Source organism: Amphibalanus amphitrite, unplaced genomic scaffold (assembly GCF_019059575.1).
Source record: "Amphibalanus amphitrite isolate SeventyFive unplaced genomic scaffold, NRLGWU_Aamphi_draft 000268F_arrow, whole genome shotgun sequence".
Classification (NCBI taxonomy): Eukaryota; Metazoa; Arthropoda; class Thecostraca; order Balanomorpha; family Balanidae; genus Amphibalanus; species Amphibalanus amphitrite.
Window position 1 is genome coordinate 171,661 of NW_024881763.1, and position 22,426 is coordinate 194,086.

The 22,426-nt window shown below is 55.1% G+C and overlaps 1 protein-coding gene across 1 annotated transcript in view; it reads left to right on the forward strand.

Moving 5' to 3' along the window:
- The window catches only part of LOC122386959 (cAMP-dependent protein kinase type II regulatory subunit-like), a 46,569-nt gene extending 35,109 nt beyond the window's left edge, over positions 1-11,460 (forward strand). The window contains exons 6-9 of the mRNA XM_043376714.1: positions 4,330-4,459; positions 5,646-5,777; positions 8,965-9,123; positions 10,629-11,460. Coding sequence (XP_043232649.1) covers positions 4,330-4,459; positions 5,646-5,777; positions 8,965-9,123; positions 10,629-10,862 — 655 coding nt within the window. The 3' untranslated portion in view covers positions 10,863-11,460. The remainder of the gene's footprint in view (positions 1-4,329; positions 4,460-5,645; positions 5,778-8,964; positions 9,124-10,628) is intronic.
- Positions 11,461-22,426: the final 10,966 nt, after the last annotated feature.

Consider the following 22,426-nt stretch of genomic DNA (forward strand, 5'->3'; position numbering starts at 1 on the left):
TTCTTGATATTATTTTGACACCCCACATTGTTTTTGTTGTTCAACTTGCAACATGCATGTACGAAGTGCGGTGCGCAGTGTCCATGGGCGCGGTGGTGTGCGGCGCGGCGTGCTGAGCCGGTGCCGGCGCCGAGAGCCGGGAGCTGCCGGCGGCCGCGATCGATGGCGGACCCGGCCGACTGGCAGAGCGCCCGCTCCCGGCCGGGCGGCCGGCGCCGGCGGCGGCCAGGTGACAGCGACTGCGGCCGGCAGCGCTCAGTCGGCCGGCCGGTGACCGGCCGCCGGCGCCGCGGCAGATCGATCAGACCAGACCGTCTGGGCGCACCTCTGCCCGGCTCCATCGACCATTGAAGACAACCGGTCGGGCCCGTGCCATTCGCTGCCTGCTGCAGGACCGATCGGGCCCGGCACTGGGGCCGGCCGGCGGACGGGGCGCTCGGTGGCTCACCAGCTCACGACTCCCTCGGGCGGGCGTGGGTGCCTACCGGCGGCACCAGGCAGGGTATCAGCCCGGCTGGGCCCGTAGGCGGGCCGGCCGGCAGTGCTCGGAGTGCCGGCAGTCTGGTGTCTTACCGCCACCACGCTGGGTGGAGCGGGCGCCGCCAGTCGCAGCACCCGGCGCGCGGGGCAGCGCGGCCCACAGGTGTCCCGCCGGAGCCGCGCCGCCGACCGGCAGCCTGCCTTGGCGGGGGCGCCTGCGGACCGGCAGCCTGCCTTAGCGGGGGCGCCGCGGACCGACCGCCTACCTTAGCGGGGGCGCCGCCGACCGACCGCCTATCTCAGCAGCGGCCGTCGGCTGTGACCGGCGACGCCGCTGCACCGCTCACAGTCCGTCAGCTCAGCGGAACAGCCGCCAGCTCAGCGGAACAGCCGCCAGCTCAGCGGAACAGCCGCTCAGTCCGCCGGCTCAGCGGAACAGCCGCTCAGTCCGCCAGCTCAGCGGGATAGTCGCTCAGTCCGCCGGCTCAGCGGGGGTGACGCGAGCTCAGCGGGGCAATCGTATGGTCCCACATGGCGGCCGCTCAGTCCAGCAGTTCAGCAGGGCTGCCGCTCAGTCACTCTGCAGCAGTCCAGCAGGGCTGCCGCTCAGTCACTCTGCAGCAGTCCAGCAGGGCTGCCGCTCAGTCACAATGGGCGGCCGCTCAATCGGTGAGCTCGGCTTGGTGGCCACGCGGTCCGTCAGCTCGGTGGGTACATAGGTTGACGTCGGCTCAGCGGGGTAGCGGCTCAATCCGTGAGCTCAGGGCGACACGGCCTGTGCTCAGCGCTGTGCTCAGCAGGGTAGCGGCTCAATCCGTGAGCTCAGGGCGACACGGCCTGTGCTCAGCGCTGTGCTCAGCGGGGTAGCCGCTCAATCCGTGAGCTCAGTGCGACACGGCCTGTGCTCAGCGCTGTGCTCAGCAGGGTAGCGGCTCAATCCGTGAGCTCAGGGCCACACGGCCTGTGCTCTGCGCTGTGCTCAGCGGGGTAGCGGCTCGGTCACACGAGGTGGCCCCTAGTCCACCAGTTCGGTGGGGTACGGCCCGACCGCTCACCCTAATAACCGCTTGGCCCGTTCGTCCCGCGGGCCTGTGCCCTGTGGCGGACTCCTTCACTGCATCCAACGCTTCGAAACCGCCGAGTACTGTTTATAGCTTGTATCTGATACATTTTTTATGTCATTTCTGGGTAGGAATATATCTCCGATGTGAATGAGTTGGAGGAGCTTTTGTGATTGGCGTGCTTATTTATGTCAGTGAGGAGTGGTCAGATGTTATTAATGAATCAATTGCTTCAGTTCCGACAGCGCCCGGGATCTGCTGAATTCTGAAAGCTGCTGCACTGCCGACGTCCAGCGTTACGAATCCATCTTGATATCCCGCCCCGCTCGTTGAGGTTTGGAGCCCATCAACCGCCGCCTTGTGGCCTCATGACGACCATCGCTTTATCTGGCGATTTTCCGATAGCTGGTTTCGATTACGACGTGCCGGTATGTCTGACGTCGTGCGAGCTCCATTCCGCCGAGCCGTCTGTATGCTGAGCTGCGCCCTTTGTACGGCATATGGGGTGTGTGATTGTATGTCTTCCATCCGGTGCAGGTGTCGGTCGCATTCTGCCTGTTACCGACGGGCGGCGCCCTCGCAGCTGTCTGGGACGGGCCCGGCGCCGCCATCGGCCGGCCCGTCTCACTCCTCGCCGTGCCACTATTGATTACTTTGCATGCCAGCTGTCGCGCGGCGGCCGCGCCCGCTGAAAACGCATGGGGTCGCGGTGACGTCACGCTGTGTCACGGTGACGTCACGCCGTGGCGACATCGATCGCCGGGAGAGCGGCCGAATTAGCGAGAGGCCGGCGGCGGCGGTGGCGGCGGCGCGCACCTGAGGGGCTGCCACGGCCGCCGCCGCCGCCGGGGACGGCCCCGGGCCGTGCTGAGACCGGCCTCCGGTCCGCGGACGGCCGCCGCCCCCAGGTGGCCGCCCGAGAGCGGGCCGCGCAGCCCGGCCCACGGCGGCGCCGCGGTCGATGGCGCCGCCGCCGGTAGACGGCGCGCCGCCGGCCGCTGCGCAGCTCCGACGGGCGACGTGCCAGCCGGCCCCGCCATCATTATTCCACTGGCGCTGCATAAAAGACAGGCAGTCACAGTCCGAGACGGCCACTCCCTTTGATCGCTTGGAAAGGATGAGCGTCATTGGGCTAAGATGACCTGCCGGTGGTCAGCGCCGGCAGTCGGCCGCTCCCCGGCGGCCGCCGCCGAACAGGGGTCCGCGCTGGAGACCCGACTGGTGACGGGACGGCGGGAGGACCGCATCACTCACATACATTCACTCGTATCGTACGGTGTTGTCTCTCCTATTCCCCTTGAATTGAATGTTTGAGAATGTCTCCCGTTCCGCCGGTTTCCCGTCGAGACAGGGAACGATAACCGGTGAACCAAACTTCCAGCCAGTCCTGCCAAGCTCATGTCCCCTAATTAGGCTTTGCTATTGACCTCACTGTTTTAATGGTGGCTAACATTTGGCGAGGGACGCTCCAATTGGTATGTTAAGCCCAATTAGGCTAATAAGCAAACTCGAAAACTGCCAATTTTCTTGGAGGTTTTGTGACTGGCTTAAACCGATGTTGCTTTGCAAAGTTTGAATAGGGCCGAATAGATTTCATTTCCAGCTTCCTCGTGAATGTCGTTTTTGGGAATTATTTGTAAATGTCATCACGGTTGACACGGTACAGGTCACTGTTATGCATTAGCCTCGCACACACTGCAGGCTACCCGTCTCGCAAGGCCCAACGGCTAATGGGATTGGATGAGCCTGTCACCCCACCAGCATGTGCATTATGTTCGCTCATGCGTGAGAGAATAGCGTTGAGCCTGTGTCTGCCTAAAATGTCAGACATGCACGCTGCCGTGTGCCGTCACACACTGCTGTGACCCGGTGAACGGCGGTGGCCCGCCGGTGCACTACTGTGGCCCGCCCGGTCTGATGCCGTCACACACTGCTGTGACCTGGTGCCCGACGGTGCACTGCTGTGACCCGCCCGGTCTGGTACCGTGTACCGTCACACACTGCTGTGACCGGGCCCGCCGGTGCACTGCTGTGACCCGCCCGGTCTGGTACCGTCACACACTGCGGTGACCCGGTGCACGGCGGTGCACTGCTGTGACCCGCCCGGTCTGGTGCCGTCACACACTGCTGTGACCCGGCCCGGTCTGGTGCCGTCACACACTGCTGTGACCGGGCCCGCCGGTGCCCGCCGGTGGCCCGCCCGGTCTGATCGGAGCCGCGCCGCCGCCGCCGCCGCCGTCCAGCCGGCCGGCTCTCCGCAGATCGCAGTAAAACCAGACGGCCATTGTCCACGTGCCCAGCAATATGGCGCTCTGCAGCGGCCACCGCGGCCGGTGGGCGCCGGTTCCAGTGTCGTGCGCCCTTTGTCCGAAACACAGAGACCGGATATTGCCGGCCAGAGGGACGCTTTTTGATACCAGCGGTATTGGCTACAGGTTTCTGAGCAGACGGATTGGCAACGCTAGAACGCTGATCCTCCTGCTGTTAAAAAGCCTGAATTAGAACTGGTAGAGCGGATCGCTTCGTTTAGGGGGAAAATTGCTTTAGGTTGATGTGGACCCAAGATTTCTTTATTGACTGCTGCATAGCTGCCGCATTATGTGGGTAAAATGCCTTCGCTGGAGTCAATGTCTCTCTATGCGGTCAGCATGTCAATGCCATGATAGCGGAGCTCAGCCTGACGTGCTGACTGCTGATCCACCCCTGCGCATGAACAGAACCCTACCTAATACATGTCAGCGTGCGTGTGCTCCCCCATTGTTGACACGCCGCCTGGTCTCTGTTACAGCGGCCGGTACAGCATCTACGTCAAGATGGACGACAGCGCAGAGCCGAAGAAGGTCGGCAGCTACGACAACAAGGGCAGCTTCGGCGAGCTGGCGCTCATGTACAACATGCCCCGGGCGGCCACAATCACCGTGAGATTCCAGTGGCGGCTAAACGAGCCACCGGGCCGTGCTGTTTCACGCACAGACCAACTTGACTGCAGCCCAGGCTGTTACAGTAGCGTGACCTGTTCTTTCTCGTGCGATTAGAGGCCGAAATCTTTTATTTTGTCTAGGACCTTATATGAGAGTCTATGTGATGTGAGTCCGGTTAAGGGTGAAATTAGACATTTTTCAGGCTCGTGGAGCGTTTTCCTGTCAGCGACTTCTGTTTTGGTTGTTCGGAATAGTGTGGCGCATAAGCACGGTGGCCGTGGTCGCCGCCAATGCCGATAAAACCCGGTGTCGACTCAGCTGTCTGCTGGTTACCGGTTTTCCGCCCGTAGCGGATGTGTCCGACGGGGCGTTGTCCGTCCGTTCCGTTGATGGGGCGTTATTTGTAGTCTCTGGGTGGGCGGGTCCGTTTCCATGTTGGTGTGGCCTGTGGCCCGGAGAGGCAGCTGGGTGCGGTGCTCCCGGCCGGACCGTCTCGCTGATAGTGTGGCGAGCAGTCGGCACCGTCAGTCCACGTCCGCCGCATTCACACGTTCCTCCATGACTGCCCCTCCCTGGCGTGAGGTTTCAGTTAGACATGCTCCTGCTGAAACCCTGCGCTGGCTGAACAGAGCCGTCATAGCGTCGGTCGTCGACACCGAATGCGCTTCCGCTGTGGCTTGTGTGCTGACGACTCTGAGTTGACCGACAGATCCCGCTGTGCTGTGTGCGTGCTGATGGGATCCTGCTTTGATCTCTGTGCTGAGTAATGTTAGTGCTGATGACTATTGTGTGCCGACAGATCACGTTATGCTCTGTGTGCTGACTGATATTGTGTGCTGGTGACCTCCCGCTGTGTGCTGGAGGGTTTCACCGTCCCCGGTGTGCTGACATACCCCGCGCCGTGCTCTGTGCGCTGACATGCCCCTTGCTGTGCTGTGTGCTGACATGCCGTGTGCTGATGTACCCACTGTGTGCTCTGTGCGCTGACATGCCGTGTGCTGATGTACCCACTGTGCTCTGTGCGCTGACATGCCGTGCGCTGATGTACCCACTGTGTGCGCTGACATGCCCCGCGCCGTGCTGTGCACTGCCATGCCGTGTGCTGATGCACCCACTGTGTGCTCTGTGCGCTGACATGCCCCGTGCTGTGCTCCAGGCTGACATGCCCCGCTCCGTGCTCCAGGCGGACGAGGAGGGCTCGCTGTGGGCCATGGACCGGCAGACGTTTCGGCGTATCGTGCTGAAGAACGCCTTCAAGAAGCGGAAAATGTACGAGTCGCTGCTGGAGACGGTGCCAATGCTTAAGGCTCTCGAGGTGCGTACCGTACGATGGGAAACTGAGCAGTAATGTTTTTTGCCGACGAACTTATCAAGTATGACATTGATACGCTCTGAAAGGGGATATTACCTATGTCTTTACCCATCAACTTATTCTAGACAGTAGACAGGCCTGGTTCATCATTAAATAGCACATTTTAGTTGCAAATTTTAGCCTCCTAACTAAACGTTAGATCAATACCAGAATACCACTTCAACCCCGCCTCCATTGTGGCTGCTGTGTAGGTATACTTTAAGTTTAACACCAATTCACTTTTAACTTTAACCTCCAACAATATGAACTTTTGCCTCTTCCGTGCTCCTTCCCTCCTAAACGTTCGTCGCTGCTCCAGGCGGGCGAAACTGTTGTACCTGAATGCTCAGTTTTCTGGGGCGCACAGTTTTCAAGGCCTCTCCAGAGAGCGTCCCCATTGTGTGCGCATACTGCATAGTCGGTTCAAAACATAAATGACAAACGGGACGTGCGCGTGTCCATTGAGCCCCCCCCCCCTCCCCCGAGTGAGCACCTCGCGATCGAAAACTAGTGGCCCAGGTGACTGGTCCGGTCCACGGATACAACTGGACCTCGCGAGCGCCAGGAGCAGCCTAGATGGTTGGCGGACCGTTGCGGGGATGGCGGGTCCCTGTCCGGTGGACGTGTGCAGGTGACGCCGGGGCGGTCAGTCTGTCCAGCAGTCCGACTGGCGGCAGGTCGACCTCTGTCTAGCTGTGCTGACGGCAGCCTTTTAGCTGCCGCTCTGATCTCGGTCTGGCAGTGAGGCAGGTCTAGCTGCTCTAGCTGCTGCAATGGGCGCCGATGACCACTGTAGTCCGGGCGCCCAAAAACCCCAATTCATCATCATCATCTAGCTGCTGTGAGTGACGGCAGCTCTCCAGTTGGGCTGAGGGCAGGTCTCCAATTGTGCTGAAAGCAGCTCCCCAGTGGTGCTGACGGCAGCTCCCCAGTTGTGACGGCAGGTCTTTAGCTGTGCTGACAGCTGACAGCAGGTCTCCCTGCTGTGCTGACCTTGGTCCAGTAGTGTAAGGGACGGCAGGACCGTCTGTCCAGCTGCCAGCTGACCTCGGTCCACACCTCTATCCTGTTGTGGCTGGCGGCAGGTTTCTAACTACAGTTCTTACCTAGGTCCAGCAGTGTGACTTACGGCTGGTCTTCGGTACAGTAGCGTAATTGACGGCTGGTCCTCGGTCCAGCAGTGTGACTGACGGCATGTCTCTCCAGCTGTGCTGACCGCCGCGGGCCCCAGAGATGGCCGTACTCCTTCAGCTCAGCGCTAGATGCAGTCCATACGCGTGCACACACACCGGCGGCAGCCGCCCTGCCGGGTGGGACGGCCGCGCCGGCCGCTGTGGACCGGACTGCAAACCCCGGCCGCCGCTGTGGACCGGCGACTGCAGGCCCCGGCCGCCGCTGTGGACCGGCGACTGCAGGCCCCGGCCGCCGCTGTGGACCGGCGACTGCAGACCCCGGCCGCCGATGTGGACCGGCGACTGCAGACCCCGGCCGCTGCGTCCGTGGCCCGGTCGGCCTCCTGCTCTGGGCGTGGTGGGACTCTGGTGGTGAGAGCTCGGCATCGAGTCGCTCCAACTGATACGTGTTGGGCTGTATCTTCCCCAGTAGTCTGAGCCAGTGAGTACAAGACTAATGGATGCGATGGCCAATACCTCTCCTATTGGCTAGTGGTTTCTAAATTCTTCGGACTACATGCTGGAATTTCTCAATTTGACGGCCACTGTCGGCTCCTGCGCAACAAGCTCGATGGGCGTAAGGCAGGCGAGAAGAGATTCTATTTCTTTATCTTTGTGTAAAACTACCACGATATTTATACTGTGTCCTCGTAGAACTCTCCTTGTATCGCTCCCGGTAGTGGCCACGGAGACCACTACCGGGTCTACGAGGACACAGTAATGCCTACTGTGTCCTCGTAGAACTCTCCTTGTATCGTTCCCGGTAGTGGCCACGGAGACCGTGTCTGCGGCCGGCGGGCCGGCGATGGTCGGTCGGCGTGCTGCTCTATTGTATCAGGATGTGTATCTTGTCAGGTAATGTCGTCAATGATGGTCCATCGAGCGGCGGCGCCGGATCCGCCCAGTTGCGCGCCGGCGGCGTCCGGCAGGCGTCACCGGGCCATTCAGACCCGCCGGCAGCAGCGCCGTGTCACCGCACCGCGGCCCGGCACCGCACCCCGCCCCGGCGGCGCTCCGGGTGAACGGTGACGGTCTGGTAGCGCTCGGACACCGCGCAGAGCTGCCCGCGTGGCCGGAGGGAGGGGCTCGGCTGACTTGCACCCTCTGAGGCATTTCTGTTAACGTATCCGTGAAAGTGGAGCGCCGAGTTTTTCTGTGGGCTGTCTTAGGACCGCCCGATAAACCCATCGCCTTGATTGAACTCGAATAGCTATTGACTCCAAATTGTCCTCATCATACGTGCCCTGGGATGTCCTAGGAGCCCTTTTCGCACTGGACCTGGTGTCGCTATGGGCGGTAACTGATCGCGAGTATCGCCTAATATTGTCTGAGCTGCGTTCAGTAGCTACCCCGGCTATGGGCGGTTACTGAGGGCAAATATTGATTGATCCAGAATTACGCTCCATCTCAACTTATGCAAATGGCTTATCAATCTGCACGTCACACGGATCGGCATGAATGCTTGTGTAGGAAATGCCCATGTATTTATGCATGTTCGGACTATTGTTGGCACCGAGATAAAGTCATATCGATGTTGGCTTTTCGTTTGATTGAATTGGTAGGTATTTGTTACGGTGAAAGTCAATATCTCTTTAGCATTGTGTTTTTGTTACCCGCGTTAGAGAGGTTTCGCATGACATCGCTGATGCGGAATCATATTTCTTTCTGGTAGGTACCACAAACTTCTGCTGCAGCATGCAATAAGTTCTTTGAAACGAAATACTTGATTAGTGATGTTTCGGTTCATATAAAGGCGGGATTCGCTGGGACGGCTGGGTCGGAGGATGTCCCTGGAGCAATGAATTCCCGGGCGGGCCGGTCCCTCCCCGGTTCGGACTGGCCCCTGCCCGGTCCTCTCCCCGGCTCTGACTGGCCCCTGCCCGGTCCTCTCCTCGGTTCGGACTGGCCCCTGCCCGGTCCTCTCCCCGGCTCGGGCTGGCCCCGCCGTCCCCTCTGACTGGTCTCGGTCGCGCCGGCAGCCGTACGAGCGGATGAACCTGGCCGACGCGCTGGTGCCGCGCACCTTCACCGACGGGGAGCTCATCATCGAGCAGGGCGACGAGGCCGACGGCATGTACTTTGTCGAGGAGGGCACCGTGCGCATCACACGCACCGAGCACGGACAGGCGGAGGTCCAGGTGAGCCGGGCGGGGGGACTCGGACAGTCCAGGTGAGCCGGGCGGGGGACTCTGATCCACGCACTAACGAGAATTGCAACGAATGAGGAACCTTTTCCATAAACTGTGCTACAGATTTGAACCATAATGTTCAATAACTCAGGAACAGTAACAATAACAGTGTTTTTTAATATCTGTTAGGGTTCGGAGAGGCTAACGGAGTGAAAAGAAATCAAATGTTTTAAAGGGATAGATTTTACAACTTCCTACGACGTAAATGCCACTGTTGAAATGTCACATTCGTTAGGCTAAAAAGTAATTTTGCTTAATTTATTGCAAAGTCGATGCCCATCTCAATTATAAGCACCCATTTTTTACCTAAGAAACCAGACATTGTGCAAAAGCGGGTGGCAAAGATAATGTTTGGCGGAGCCGATAGTGTCTGAACGGGTGCCACTGCTGGCCGGCCCCGTCGGACCCCATACGGAGTCGGTACGGGCGCCACTACTGCTGGCCCGCCCCGTCGGATCCCATACGGAGTCGGTACGGGCGCCACTGCTGCTGGGCGGCTCCGTCGGACCCCATACAGAGTCGGTACGGGCGCCACTGCTGCTGGCCGGCAGCAGCCGATAGAGTCGGTACGGGCGCCGCTGCCGGCCGGCTCCTGCGCAGCCGGGCTCGTCTGAGATAATACACAGCTGGGCGTTTATTTGTGCGCGCCGGCGGCGGCGTCGGCATTGTGCCGTGATCCGGGGGAGGGGGGGGGGGGGCGGGGGAGTAGCCGCGGTACGTGCCGCGCAGCAGTCGGACGGCAGGGGCCGCACCCGCCAACGGCCGCCCGCGGCACTACCCAGCCAACGGAACGTAGCCGCCCAGTGCCACGGCCACTTCTATCAGGAAAAAGTGATCAGTTTCATTTCTCTGTTCTAAGGCGTTCCCCAACTGGCTGGTCCTTTGTGTCATGACGTTGGAGCTACAGAGCTGCATACTCGTTATAATACAAAGTCCCGAAAGTGGTGGGGTTACCGCATTGCATGCTTGGGCATACAGACGAAAGTTAATTGTTGGGTGAAAATAGATGAGAAAATAGGGTATCCACTGTCCATATCTTTGCCAAGGCGTAATATTTGGTCCCGAAGCAACTAAATTGTATCCAAGGCTGTGCGAGGTTTAATGCCTGACGTATAGACCGGGGTGCATGAGTGCAGTAAATTGCGTGTTACAAACGGACTGCAATGGTGAGCGGACAGGAAATTCCGTTCCTCATACGCATTTACTTGTTCATGTAACCCAGTTTTATAGGCGGCGCTGTTGTTCGCCAGCCGTCCGGTGTTTGCTCTCGGTACCGGACTGTGACGGACAGCTCCCATTCTTAGCTCGGAAACGCTCGATTTTCCATTGCACGGTGCATGCAAAGCTGAAGGCACACGATGAAAGGAACTGTGGTTTGTTCTCGAAACGACTTCCCGTCGAATCTGTTGTGCTGGTCAGTGTGCGCCGGTGACCCTGGCGCCTTTCGCCGCCAGATAAACGTCATCGAGAAAGGCGGCTACCTGGGCGAGCTGGCGCTCATCACCAAGAACCCGCGCGCCGCCTCGGCCTACGCGGTCGGCGACGTGCGGCTGGCCTTCCTCGACCGCGAGGCGTTCGAGCGCCTGCTCGGCCCCTGCATGGATGTCATGAAGCGCGAGATGGAAAACTACGAGGAGGAGCTGCAGAAGATATTCGGCTCGTCGGTCAACATTTCGGACGTGCGATGAGGGCGCGGTCGTCCGGGCGCGCCGGCGCTCGCTCGCTCGCCGCCCCATTCCAGTGTCTAGTCGGCGGTGCGGCCTGCACGGAGCGCCGCACCCTCACCACACACCTTGACGCTGTTGTAGAGTAGGCTGTATGTGAGGCGCGCCTCGGGGCGCCGCCGCTGGGTCGCCCGCGCCGCCCTCAGGGACGGTACCCGAGACACTCCCATATTTTTGCACACGGATGTGCCAAACGGCGGCGGCGGCGGTGACGAAGTCGCGGGGCGCGTCCGAATGGTTGGTGGCGCGGCGTCCCGGGTGCGCCCGCGCCCCGTCCCGCTCCGGCCGCCGGCTGTGTATATGAGTTCAGACCTAGTTATCTGTGTGTGCGGCGCGTTCGTTCAGCGTGAGTTGCGTTGCGTTCTGTGGCGCCCACTGCGGCCGCGGGCCGGCCAGCTATGCAGTAGGGTGCGCCGCGCCCTCGGGAGCCGCTCTCGGTGGGCGCTGCCGGTGCCCGCTTCCCCCTCCCCTCCCCCTTCCTGTCCCGCCCCGCCCCTTTTCTCGATCAAACTCCCCTACCGTTAATCGTGTAAATGAGTTGTCAATAAAGTTACCAGTTTCACGTGAATGCACTGAGAGGACGTGGATGGCTCAGAGTACAGCTACAGCCGCGCCCCCGGGCCCGCCGAGCGTCGGATCGCAGCAATATATGTATGAATTAGTGGGATGGATATTGGATCGTAAATGTTAGTACTCAACTGAAGGCGTGGGACTGAGGGTCGGTAGTGCGAGGGCTGCTTGGCGATTCGCTCAATTCACTCGTGTATTCACGTTCGCCCGCCACCGCGCCTCGTCACTCTCGGTGTGTCTGTGTGTGGTCGTCTGGCCCGTGCGCCGCCGGGAGTTTACCTCTGCCCTCCCCCACGGCCCGGTACCGGCTCTGGAATCCGTGGGCAGCGGCGCTCTGCGAGTCGTGCACGTATTCACCCAGCGCACTACATTAGCGTGGGCACCCGCCCACGCTCACCACACGCCCACCAGCGTCCTCAGTGCCGCGCGCTCACCAGAGTAGCCAAGGGCGGTCATTATCCCGCGTATTACATACGGTGAGGCTAATTGGTGACGCCCTGCTATTTGGCGACATTCCCTACTGCTTCCCTGTGCGCGTGACGTGCGCCGTGGCGGTCCTATACGGGGTGGCAGAGGTCGGCGCGGACGGCGCGGGGGACTTCGCCCGCTGCCCGGCCGCCGCGCCGCTGCAAAGGTCGCACACTGGGCCGGGGGCCCGGAAAAGTGCTAGAAATTATCTGTGATTGAGTTGTTGATCTCAGTGACAAGCAAACATGCTAAAAGCGAAGTGGAGCTGCTTAACCCTCGCCGGACCTATTGTCGGACCCCCCATCCCCTCGGCCGGCCGAGGGGGGAGGGTTGGTACGACCCCTTTTCGCCGTTTCGCCCCTAATGGAGCTAGAGCCTCGCGGAAAAAACAAGCGTGTGCGCCGTTTCAAGACGGAACGATTGATACCCGATTTTAAGGTCCCAGGTCAACCGGTAACCTCTGAGGTGAAGTCAAAAAGCCCAAGGTAGGGTTTGCTTTTTGGTAAATAATTTCGCAAAAAAAAAAAATGGTCGCAGAGCAGCGATTTCGGCACCATCGTGTTCGCCTGGCTCAGGCGCGTCGAATGGTATACTTTTTGTCCGGGTGAGGTCAACTTAAGGTGTTGACCTCGAGTCAAGGTCAGGTCAGAGCCCATCAGGCCACGAAGTTAATCGAAGGAAGTCGTATTGCATAGCATTCGATTCGGGAGGTCTTTCCGAGTCCATTGGTGGCTTTCCCGAGTCGCTGGCTCAATTCGATCATGAGTTACTGACGAGAAACTCCTATGACCGTAGTGACGTCATAAATGACGTCACGGAAGGTCAAAAATGCAAAAGTAAAGCATCGGATCTTGCAAGGAGTGCATGAAATCACGATTCCGTGTGCTTGAGACAGTTTGAGATCATTCCATGTGCAAAAACAACAGTTTCCTTAATTCCCCATTTACTTTTAATGGTGAGGTCACGTGACCTCGAAGAGTAGCAGGCATTAGCAAAAATTGCGAAAAGGGCATGACAGAAAGATGACTAGTGGTTTGTATGGCATGGTCATTTTTAGCGGCTCGAAATAACATTTCTCAAGAAGTCTAACTAAAGAGCAAGTTGTTGATTATCACTGACTTGTGTTTGGGGGTTAATAATGACTGAATTTTTTAGTTTGGCCCAAAATTTTTGACAGCATTGTGTGCGTTGATCAATTCTGAGCTAAGGGACATATATTTTATTCAGATTATACGCGTTCGTTTTTCACAACTTCCAGCGCTTCAAAGAGCTCCGGGCCTTCAGTAGAGCGGCGAGGTGACAACTGCCCCTACATCGTGTGGTTTACTGATTTCCGTGAACTTAGCGTCAGCAACAGCAACGAATACAGCGTCGTCGGATTCAGAATCGCTTCAAAAACTGCCATCAGGTCAATTGGGGGACGGGGAACACGAATATGACATTTATTTTGCCCTAGCTCCCTTCCTTCATCCCTTAATCGTCCCTTAACCCGCGCACCGACGGGGGTCTGCGCCAACTTAGTACCGACGGGGGGGGCGGATGACCGCCCCCCCTGAGATCTCGAGAACGAAGCAAGATAGCGACAAGCGGTAAACGGCATCGGATACGCACGGACAAGGTCTACAATTTTTACTAAGGTCATTTTCAGGTCAGGTCAAAGATGACGTCACAGGGGTCGAAAAAGTCAAAATGGCGGCGCTAGATATGGAGAGGGTTTTTCTCGAATGACTTTCGAAGTAGTCAAGATAGGAACAAACTAAGGGCATCATCGTGATCCTCTCGTCAATCCGCATCGAATGATATATATGTTGACCTCGAAAGGTCAAGGTCAAAGGTTGACCTCAGGTCACGTGACCTCGAGGTCATCATGTATATCATTCGATGCGTCTTGACGAGCTGAACACAATGAGACCATCCGCGCGGCTGTATCTTGTTCCTGTAAGGAGTTATTGGCAAAAAACCTTTGGTGACCTTTGATGACATCACATGACCTTACAGCTGCCCAACAGCAAAACAGACCTCAAGGTAGTGAAGGTTGATCGTATGTGAAATCATGTATGGTATATGGGGCCATTCCGACCCGTTTTAGTGGTAAAAACAGGGAGTTGATTTTTCCCCCATTGACTTATAATGGGGAGGTCGCGAAATTGACCTGACCTTAGGTCACCGACATCAAAATTCCGAGATATACAACTTGTAGCTACTAATGACCTAATAACATCCTGCGACTTTCAAAGGCCTCCGACATCTACTGTAGCTCTGGCACGGTGACAAAGTTGCAAAAAAGTGACTTGAGGTTGGGTCATTCAAAGTGACCTGGTGACCTGACCTTAAAAGTTAGGAGGTTCAAACTTGCACACCATGTGTAAAATTGATGAGAGAATAGTCATACCAAATTTCGCGGTGCTACGCGCCGCGGTTTTTCCGCTATCCGCGAAAAACCTCAGGGGGGGGCGGATATCCGCCCCCCCCCGTCGGTGCGCGGGTTAACCCTCGCCGGACCTATTGGTTTTCTACATACGCGCCGGCCGAGGGGGGGGGGGGGGCGGGTACGACCCCCCCCCCTCGCCGTTTCGCCCCTGGTGGAGCTAGCGCGTCGCGGAAAAAACGAGCGTGTGCGCCGTTACGAGACGCAGAGATTGGTACCCGATTTTAAGGTCCTAGGTCAACCGGTGACCTCTGAGGTCAGGTCAAGTGCCCCAAGGTACGGTTCAGTTTTTGGTGAATAACTTCGCAAAAAACGGCCGCAGAGCGCCGATTTTGGCAGCATCGTGTTCGTCTGGCTCAGGCGCGTCGAATGATATGCTTTTTGTCCGGGTCAGGTCAACTTGGGGTGTTGACCTCAGGTCAAGGTCAGGTCAGCACCCCCAGGTCACGAAGTTGGTCGAAAGAGGTCATGTCGCATATCATTCGATTCGCCAGGTCTTCCTGAGTCCATTGGTGGCTTTCCCGACTCGCTAGCTCAATTTGATCAAGAGTTATTGACGAAAAACTAATATGACATTGATGACGTCATAAATGACGTCACGCAAGGTCAACATTGCCAAAGTCACGCATCTAACCTTGCAAGGAGTGCATAAAATCACGATTCTGTGTGCTTGAGATAGTTGGAGATCGTTCCCGGCGCCAGAATAGCAGTTTTCATTTTTCCCCATTGACTTATAATGGTGAGGTCACGAAAATGACCTGACCTCATATGACCTTTAGGAAAAATCCGAGATATACAAGTTGTGGGACTCATAATGGATACTAGATCCTGCAAGTTTCATTTCCCTGTGACATCTCCTCTGGCAGTGAGGGCGTTGCGAAGTTGCGACATCTGAAGACCGTGCAGAGGTTCACTTATGACGTCATAGGTCAGTGACCTGACCTGACCCAAAAATGCAGTTGGTGTCAAAAGATGCGGCTTGGATCATAGGTCAGATATGCCAAGTTTCAGCTCTCTATCGCCAGCGTGCTCGGAGCTATCGCGAAAAAGCCCTATGGGGGGGCGGCACCCGCCCCCCCCCCCCTCGGCCGGCGAGGGTTAAAGGACGGGGCGCGTCAAAAGTGCCCCAAGGCTTCGTCTGATCGCCAAAATAATGGTCGCAATCGATTCCTCGGGTCAATATCTAACCTCAGTCGAAGGGTCCAGACCTGTGCCTCCTATCCCTCATCCCTTAACCCTATTAGTGGCAGGGGGGGGTTGTTTTTATCCACCCCTCAGGTTTTTTCGGGAATATCTCCGAAACCGCTGAAGCTACGATGCTGAAATTTTCTGACTTTTCCTAAAACTAAATTGGGCACATTCCCTGAAAATTTCAAGTTCATAACTTTACCAGGGGCGGCTCCAGAGCACTGGGAATCGGGGGGTCCTATTCGTGAAGCGAGTCATTTGGGCGAAGATCACGATGCTGCACCAGTTTTACGAACAGTGAATGAAAGGTATCATGTGATTACATATACAGTTATTGTGCATCCTCTTTTGACACGTTTTTGCTATAATAGGCGGATCCAGGCGTCCAAAAAGGGGGGTTATGTTTTACCTCCCAACATAGGTGCCCTGACACCGCCTATGCATGACCAATACAATTGTAGTCGTTTTCTCATAAGAAAATTGTAACATAACAAGACCATTACCACCATTTTTAGCAACAGTACCAACAAAAACCTTATTTACTATACTTTTTGTGTACCTACCCCCAATCTCAATGACCTGCATCCGCCTATGATTTTTGAAAATGCATATTTTTGGGATCCATGTGAATTCCTGGTTCATTGTCTATCGATCGGCAAAAGTTGCGTTAAGATTGGTTCAGAAACCTGGCCGTGATAAACAGTCTAAAATGTATCTGCAATATGCCCGTTTTTACCCCCCTCTACCCCCCCCCCCTATTAACATTTTTTAATTTTTATTTTTTAGAAATGTAGATCACGTTGAGCGAAATCGAACGCCGTTTGAATTTTGAAAATCGGCCCGTTAGATCTCGAGATATCAAGGGGGGGTCGTAAACAGCTCCCCCCCCCCTGCCACTAATAGGGGGTAGCCAGGAGCCTGCCACTAATAGGGTTAATCGTCCCTTAAAGGAAGGGGCGCGTCAAAAGTGCCCCAAGGCTTCGTCTGATCGTCAAAATAATGGTCGCAATCGATTCCTCGGGTCAATATCTAACCTCAGTCGAAGGTTCCAGACCTGTGGCTCCTATCCCTCATCCCTTAATCGTCCCATAAAGGACGGGGCGCGTCAAAAGTGCCCCAAGGCTTCGTCTGATCGCCAAAATAATGGTCGCAATCGATTCCTCGGGTGAATATCTAACCTCAGTCGAAGGTTCCAGACCTGTGCCTCCTATCCCTCATCCCTTAATCGTCCCTTAAAGGACGGGGCGCGTCAAAAGTGCCCCAAGGCTTCGTCTGATCGCCAAAATAATGGTCGCAATCGATTCCTCGGGTCAATATCTAACATCAGTCGAAGGTTCCAGACCTGTGGCTCCTATCCGTCATCCCTTAATCGTCCCTTAAAGGACGGGGCGCGTCAAAAGTGCCCCAAGGCTTCGTCTGGTCGCCAAAATAATGGTTGCAATCGATTTCTCGGGTGATATCTAACCTCAGTCGAAGGTTCCAGACCTGTGGCTCCTGTCCCTCCTCCCTTAATCGTCCCTTAAAGGACGGGGCGCGTCAAAAGTGCCCCAAGGCTTCGTCTGATCGCCAAAATAATGGTCGCAATCGATTCCTCGGGTCAATATCTAACCTCAGTCGAAGGTTCCAGACCTGTGGCTCCTATCCCTCACCCCTTAATCGTCCCTTAACCCGCGCCCCGTAGGGGGGGGGGGCGAAACGCCCCCCCCCTGTCCTTTTCGGTCGATATCTCCTAAACGGCTGGAGATATCGCCACCAAACTTTCAGGACCCCTCCGGGCATCAATTTTACACATTGTGACCAAAAATTTTTCCAGAGGCTATGATAGGTTGGCCACAAATGACGTCAGAGTGACGTCATGTTCTGTCATTTTCGACCGAAAAAAGACCTTCGCGAGTAGACCTGTCAGGACTACAGCTTTGAAGATACAGAAAAATGATCAAGACATAAAAGGTGTAGAATTGACAGGGCTACAAAACTGCTATCTCGAATTTTTGAAATTTTTGAGTTTTGACCCCCAAAAATCAAAAAAGCATTTTTTTGGATATATTCGCCAAACAATCCAAAAAGTTTTTTGAGTTTCGAAAAAACCGGAATATATGTGATAGTGCCTACCGTCTTCTATCTACATACCAAATTTCAGATCGATACCTCGTTTTTTGGCCAAGTTATAGCAACAAAACTGTTCAAAAATGATGACGTCAAATTTTCAAACTCAATTTTTGGCAATTCTAGAACTCGTAGAGTAAAACGAAGACCACCATTAGACTCCCCGTGACGAGCTGCATCGAATCGATACCCATTTTATGCAAAAATATCAACTTTGAAATTTGACCTAATTTGACCTGACCTTGACCTGACCTTCACCAAAACGTGACCTAGGCTGGCCCCAAAGGCTGCCTTACCCACATAATTGCATTTGTCATGTAAAATGGACCATAAAACATGTATCACACGACACATTCATATTGTGACCCCCGGTGACCTGACCTCGCTGTGACCTGACCTGGTATCAGTGACCTCAGATAGCAAAGTATGTGTTTGACGAACAATGTACCATCGATGGTTTTCAATAAATTACCAATTTACTCGCTTTCACAGCACATTTCTTGAATTGCCTGTGAACGGTGAAAATCTGACCTTTGACCTGACCTGTGACGTCATCGGTTTGACCTAGGTCAATGAAATTTGGTCACAAGGTAGGGGAAAGTGGGGTAAGACGGACACCTTAACTTTGGAGCCATTTTTCGGCCGGTTAGAAACATCATAGAAACGGGAAACTGAGTGAAAACCTCTTTTAGACATTTTACTTCCATTTGCCAGAAGATGAGACTTAGACCTGATTCAACAAATAAACTGCAGCTATTTTTGCAAAACCTTGCAAAAACCCGTCTTACCCCACCCCATGGGGTAAGACGGTCACATGGGTAGGGCAAGACGGCCAGCTTCTTTCACCGACCAGTACAGCTCGCAACAAATGCCCGAAATTAGCTGCATTGATACAGTCGCTCGTTGGTCTCAAGTGCCTCGGAAATGGCAGTATACAAGATTTGTGCAGAAGGCGTATGCTCGTATATAGGCCCTAGATCAGAAGTCATGTAGAACCGTTTTTCACATTCATCATTCGAGAATAAACTGTGCCGAAGGAATATTGCTAACATGTCTGTGAGTATCGGAATCGAAGATATTCTTATAAGAAATGCTTCTTTTTTTCCTACAGCAACAAAAATATTTTCACCATTACAGACCCATTGGATTCATAGTTGCCCGTCTTACCCCTAACTCAATGTAAGAAGTTCAGCACAATTTTTCTCTGTGGACAATTTGATGCAGACAAAGCAAATCCGCGGTAAATGAACACTGGTGGCATATGAGTGTACCACAAGTGATTGCGAGTTTTTAGCTGTATAGTGCTGCACACAAAAACTTGCACAATACATTATGGATGTTTTCAATGAAATTAGTGTTTTAAAGAAATCAAAATAAAAGATTATCGACTGAACACAAAATCACCAAACTTCAATGGTGGTGTGTAGTGGGAAAGACAATTCTGGTCCTAATTTTTCTCGCTCGTAGCGCTATTGGTTTGGTCTGCAGAAGGGGTGCCCGTCTTACCTACCCTGACCGTCTTACCCCACTTTCCCCTAGTTCCCAGGTGGGGCTATCGAACGCCGTTTGAATTTTGAAAATCGGCCGGTAACTTTCCGAGACCTTAGGGGGGGCCGAAACGCCCCCCCCCCCCCTACGGGTGGTAGGGTCCGCCGGTAGCCCTACGGGGCGCGGGTTAAAGGACGGGGCGCGTCAAAAGTGCCCCAAGGCTTCGTCTGATGCCCAAAATAATGGTCGCAATCGATTCCTCGGGTCAATATCTAACCTCAGTCGAAGGTTCCAGACCTGTGGCTCCTATCCCTCATCCCTTAATCGTCCCTTAAAGGACGGGGCGCGTCAAAAGTGCCCAAGGCTTCGTCTGATCACCAAAATAAGGGTCGCAATCGATTCCTCGGGTCAATATCTAACCTCAGTCGAAGGTTCCAGACCTGTGGCTCCTATCCCTCATCCGTTAATCGTCCCTTAAAGGACGGGGCGCGTCAAAAGTGCCCCAAGGCTTCGTCTGATCGCCAAAATAAGGGTCGCAATCGATTCCTCGGGTCAATATCTAACCTCAGTCGAAGGTTCCAGACCTGTGTCTCCTATCCCTCATCCCTTAATCGTCCCTTAAAGGACGGGGCGCGTCAAGAGTGCCCCAAGGCTTCGTCTGATCGCCAAAATAATGGTCGCAATCGATTCCTCGGGTCAATATCTAGCCTCAGTCGAAGGTTCCAGACCTGTGGCTCCTATCCCTCATCCCTTAATCGTCCCTTAAAGGACGGGGCGCGTCAAAAGTGCCCCAAGGCTTCGTCTGATCGCCAAAATAAGGGTCGCAATCGATTCCTCGGGTCAATATCTAACCTCAGTCGAAGGTTCCAGACCTGTGGCTCCTATCCCTCATCCCTTAATCGTCCCTTAAAGGACGAATCGATTGCAACCATTATTTTGGCGATCAGACGAAGCCTTGGGGCACTTTTGACGCGCCCCGTCCTTTAAGGGACGATTAAGGGATGAGGGATAGGAGCCACAGGTCTGGAACCTTCGACTGAGGTTAGATATTAACCCGAGGAATCGATTGCGACCATTATTTTGGCGATCAGACGAAGCCTTGGGGCACTTTTGACGCGCCCCGTCCTTTAAGGGACGATTAAGGGATGAGGGATAGGAGCCACAGATCTGGAAACTTCGACTGAGGTCAGATATTGACCCGAAGAATCGATTGCAACCATTATTTTGGCGATCAGACGAAGCCTTGGGGCACTTTTGACGCGCCCCGTTCTTTAAGGGACGATTAAGGGATGACGGATAGGAGGCACAGGTCTGGAACCTTCGACTGAGGTTAGATATTGACCCGAGGAATCGATTGCGACCATTATTTTGGCGATCAGACGAAGCCTTGGGGCACTTTTGACGCGCCCCGTCCTTTAAGGGACGATTAAGGGATGAGGGATAGGAGGCACAGGTCTGGACCCTTCGACTGAGGTTAGATATTGACCCGAGGAATCGATTGCGACCATTATTTTGGCGATCAGACGAAGCCTTGGGGCACTTTTGACGCGCCCCGTCCTTTAAGGGACGATTAAGGGATGAGGGATAGGAGCCACAGATCTGGAACCTTCGACTGATGTTAGATATTGACCCGAGGAATCGATTGCAACCATTATTTTGGCGATCAGACGAAGCCTTGGGGCACTTTTGACGCGCCCTGTCCTTTAAGGAACGATTAAGGGATGAGGGATAGGAGCCACAGGTCTGGAACCTGCGACTGAGGTTAGATATTGACCCGAGGAATCGATTGCGACCATTATTTTGGCGATCAGACGAAGCCTGGGGGCACTTTTGACGCGCCCCGTCCTTTAAGGGACGATTAGGGGATGAGGGATAGGAGCCACAGGTCTGGAACCTTCGACTGAGGTTAGATATTGACCCGAGGAATCGATTGCGACCCTTATTTTGGCGATCAGACGAAGCCTTGGGGCACTTTTGACGCGCCCCGTCCTTTAAGGGACGATTAAGGGATGAGGGATAGGAGCCACAGGTCTGGAACCTTCGACTGAGGTTAGATATTGACCCGAGGAATCGATTGCGACCATTATTTTGACGATCAGACGAAGCCTTGGGGCACTTTTGACGCGCCCCGTCCTTTAAGGGACGATTAAGGGATGAGGGATAGGAGGCACAGGTCTGGACCCTTCGACTGAGGTTAGATATTGACCCGAGGAATCGATTGCGACCATTATTTTGGCAATCAGACGAAGCCTTGGGGCACTTTTGACGCGCCCCGTCCTTTAAGGGACGATTAAGGGATGAGGGATAGGAGCCACAGATCTGGAACCTTCGACTGAGGTTAGATATTGACCCGAGGAATCGATTGCAACCATTATTTTGGCGATCAGACGAAGCCTTGGGGCACTTTTGACGCGCCCCGTCCTTTAAGGGACGATTAAGAGATGAGGGATAGGAGCCACAGGTCTGGAACCTTCGACTGAGGTTAGATATTGACCCGAGGAATCGATTGCGACCATAATTTAGGCGATCAGACGAAGCCTGGGGGCACTTTTGACGCGCCCCGTCCTTTAAGGGACGATTAGGGGATGAGGGATAGGAGCCACAGGTCTGGAACCTTCGACTGAGGTTAGATATTGACCCGAGGAATCGATTGCGACCCTTATTTTGGCGATCAGACGAAGCCTTGGGGCACTTTTGACGCGCCCCGTCCTTTAAGGGACGATTAAGGGATGAGGGATAGGAGCCACAGGTCTGGAACCTTCGACTGAGGCTAGATATTGACCCGAGGAATCGATTGCGACCATTATTTTGGCGATCAGACGAAGCCTTGGGGCACTCTTGACGCGCCCCGTCCTTTAAGGGACGATTAAGGGATGAGGGATAGGAGACACAGGTCTGGAACCTTCGATTGAGGTTAGATATTGACCCGAGGAATCGATTGTGTCCCTTATTTTGGCGATCAGACGAAGCCTTGGGGCACTTTTGACGCGCCCCGTCCTTTAAGGGACGATTAACGGATGAGGGATAGGAGCCACAGGTCTGGAACCTTCGACTGAGGTTAGATATTGACCCGAGGAATCGATTGCGACCCTTATTTTGGTGATCAGACGAAGCCTTGGGCACTTTTGACGCGCCCCGTCCTTTAAGGGACGATTAAGGGATGAGGGATAGGAGCCACAGGTCTGGAACCTTCGACTGAGGTTAGATATTGACCCGAGGAATCGATTGCGACCATTATTTTGGCGATCAGACGAAGCCTTGGGGCACTTTTGACGCGCCC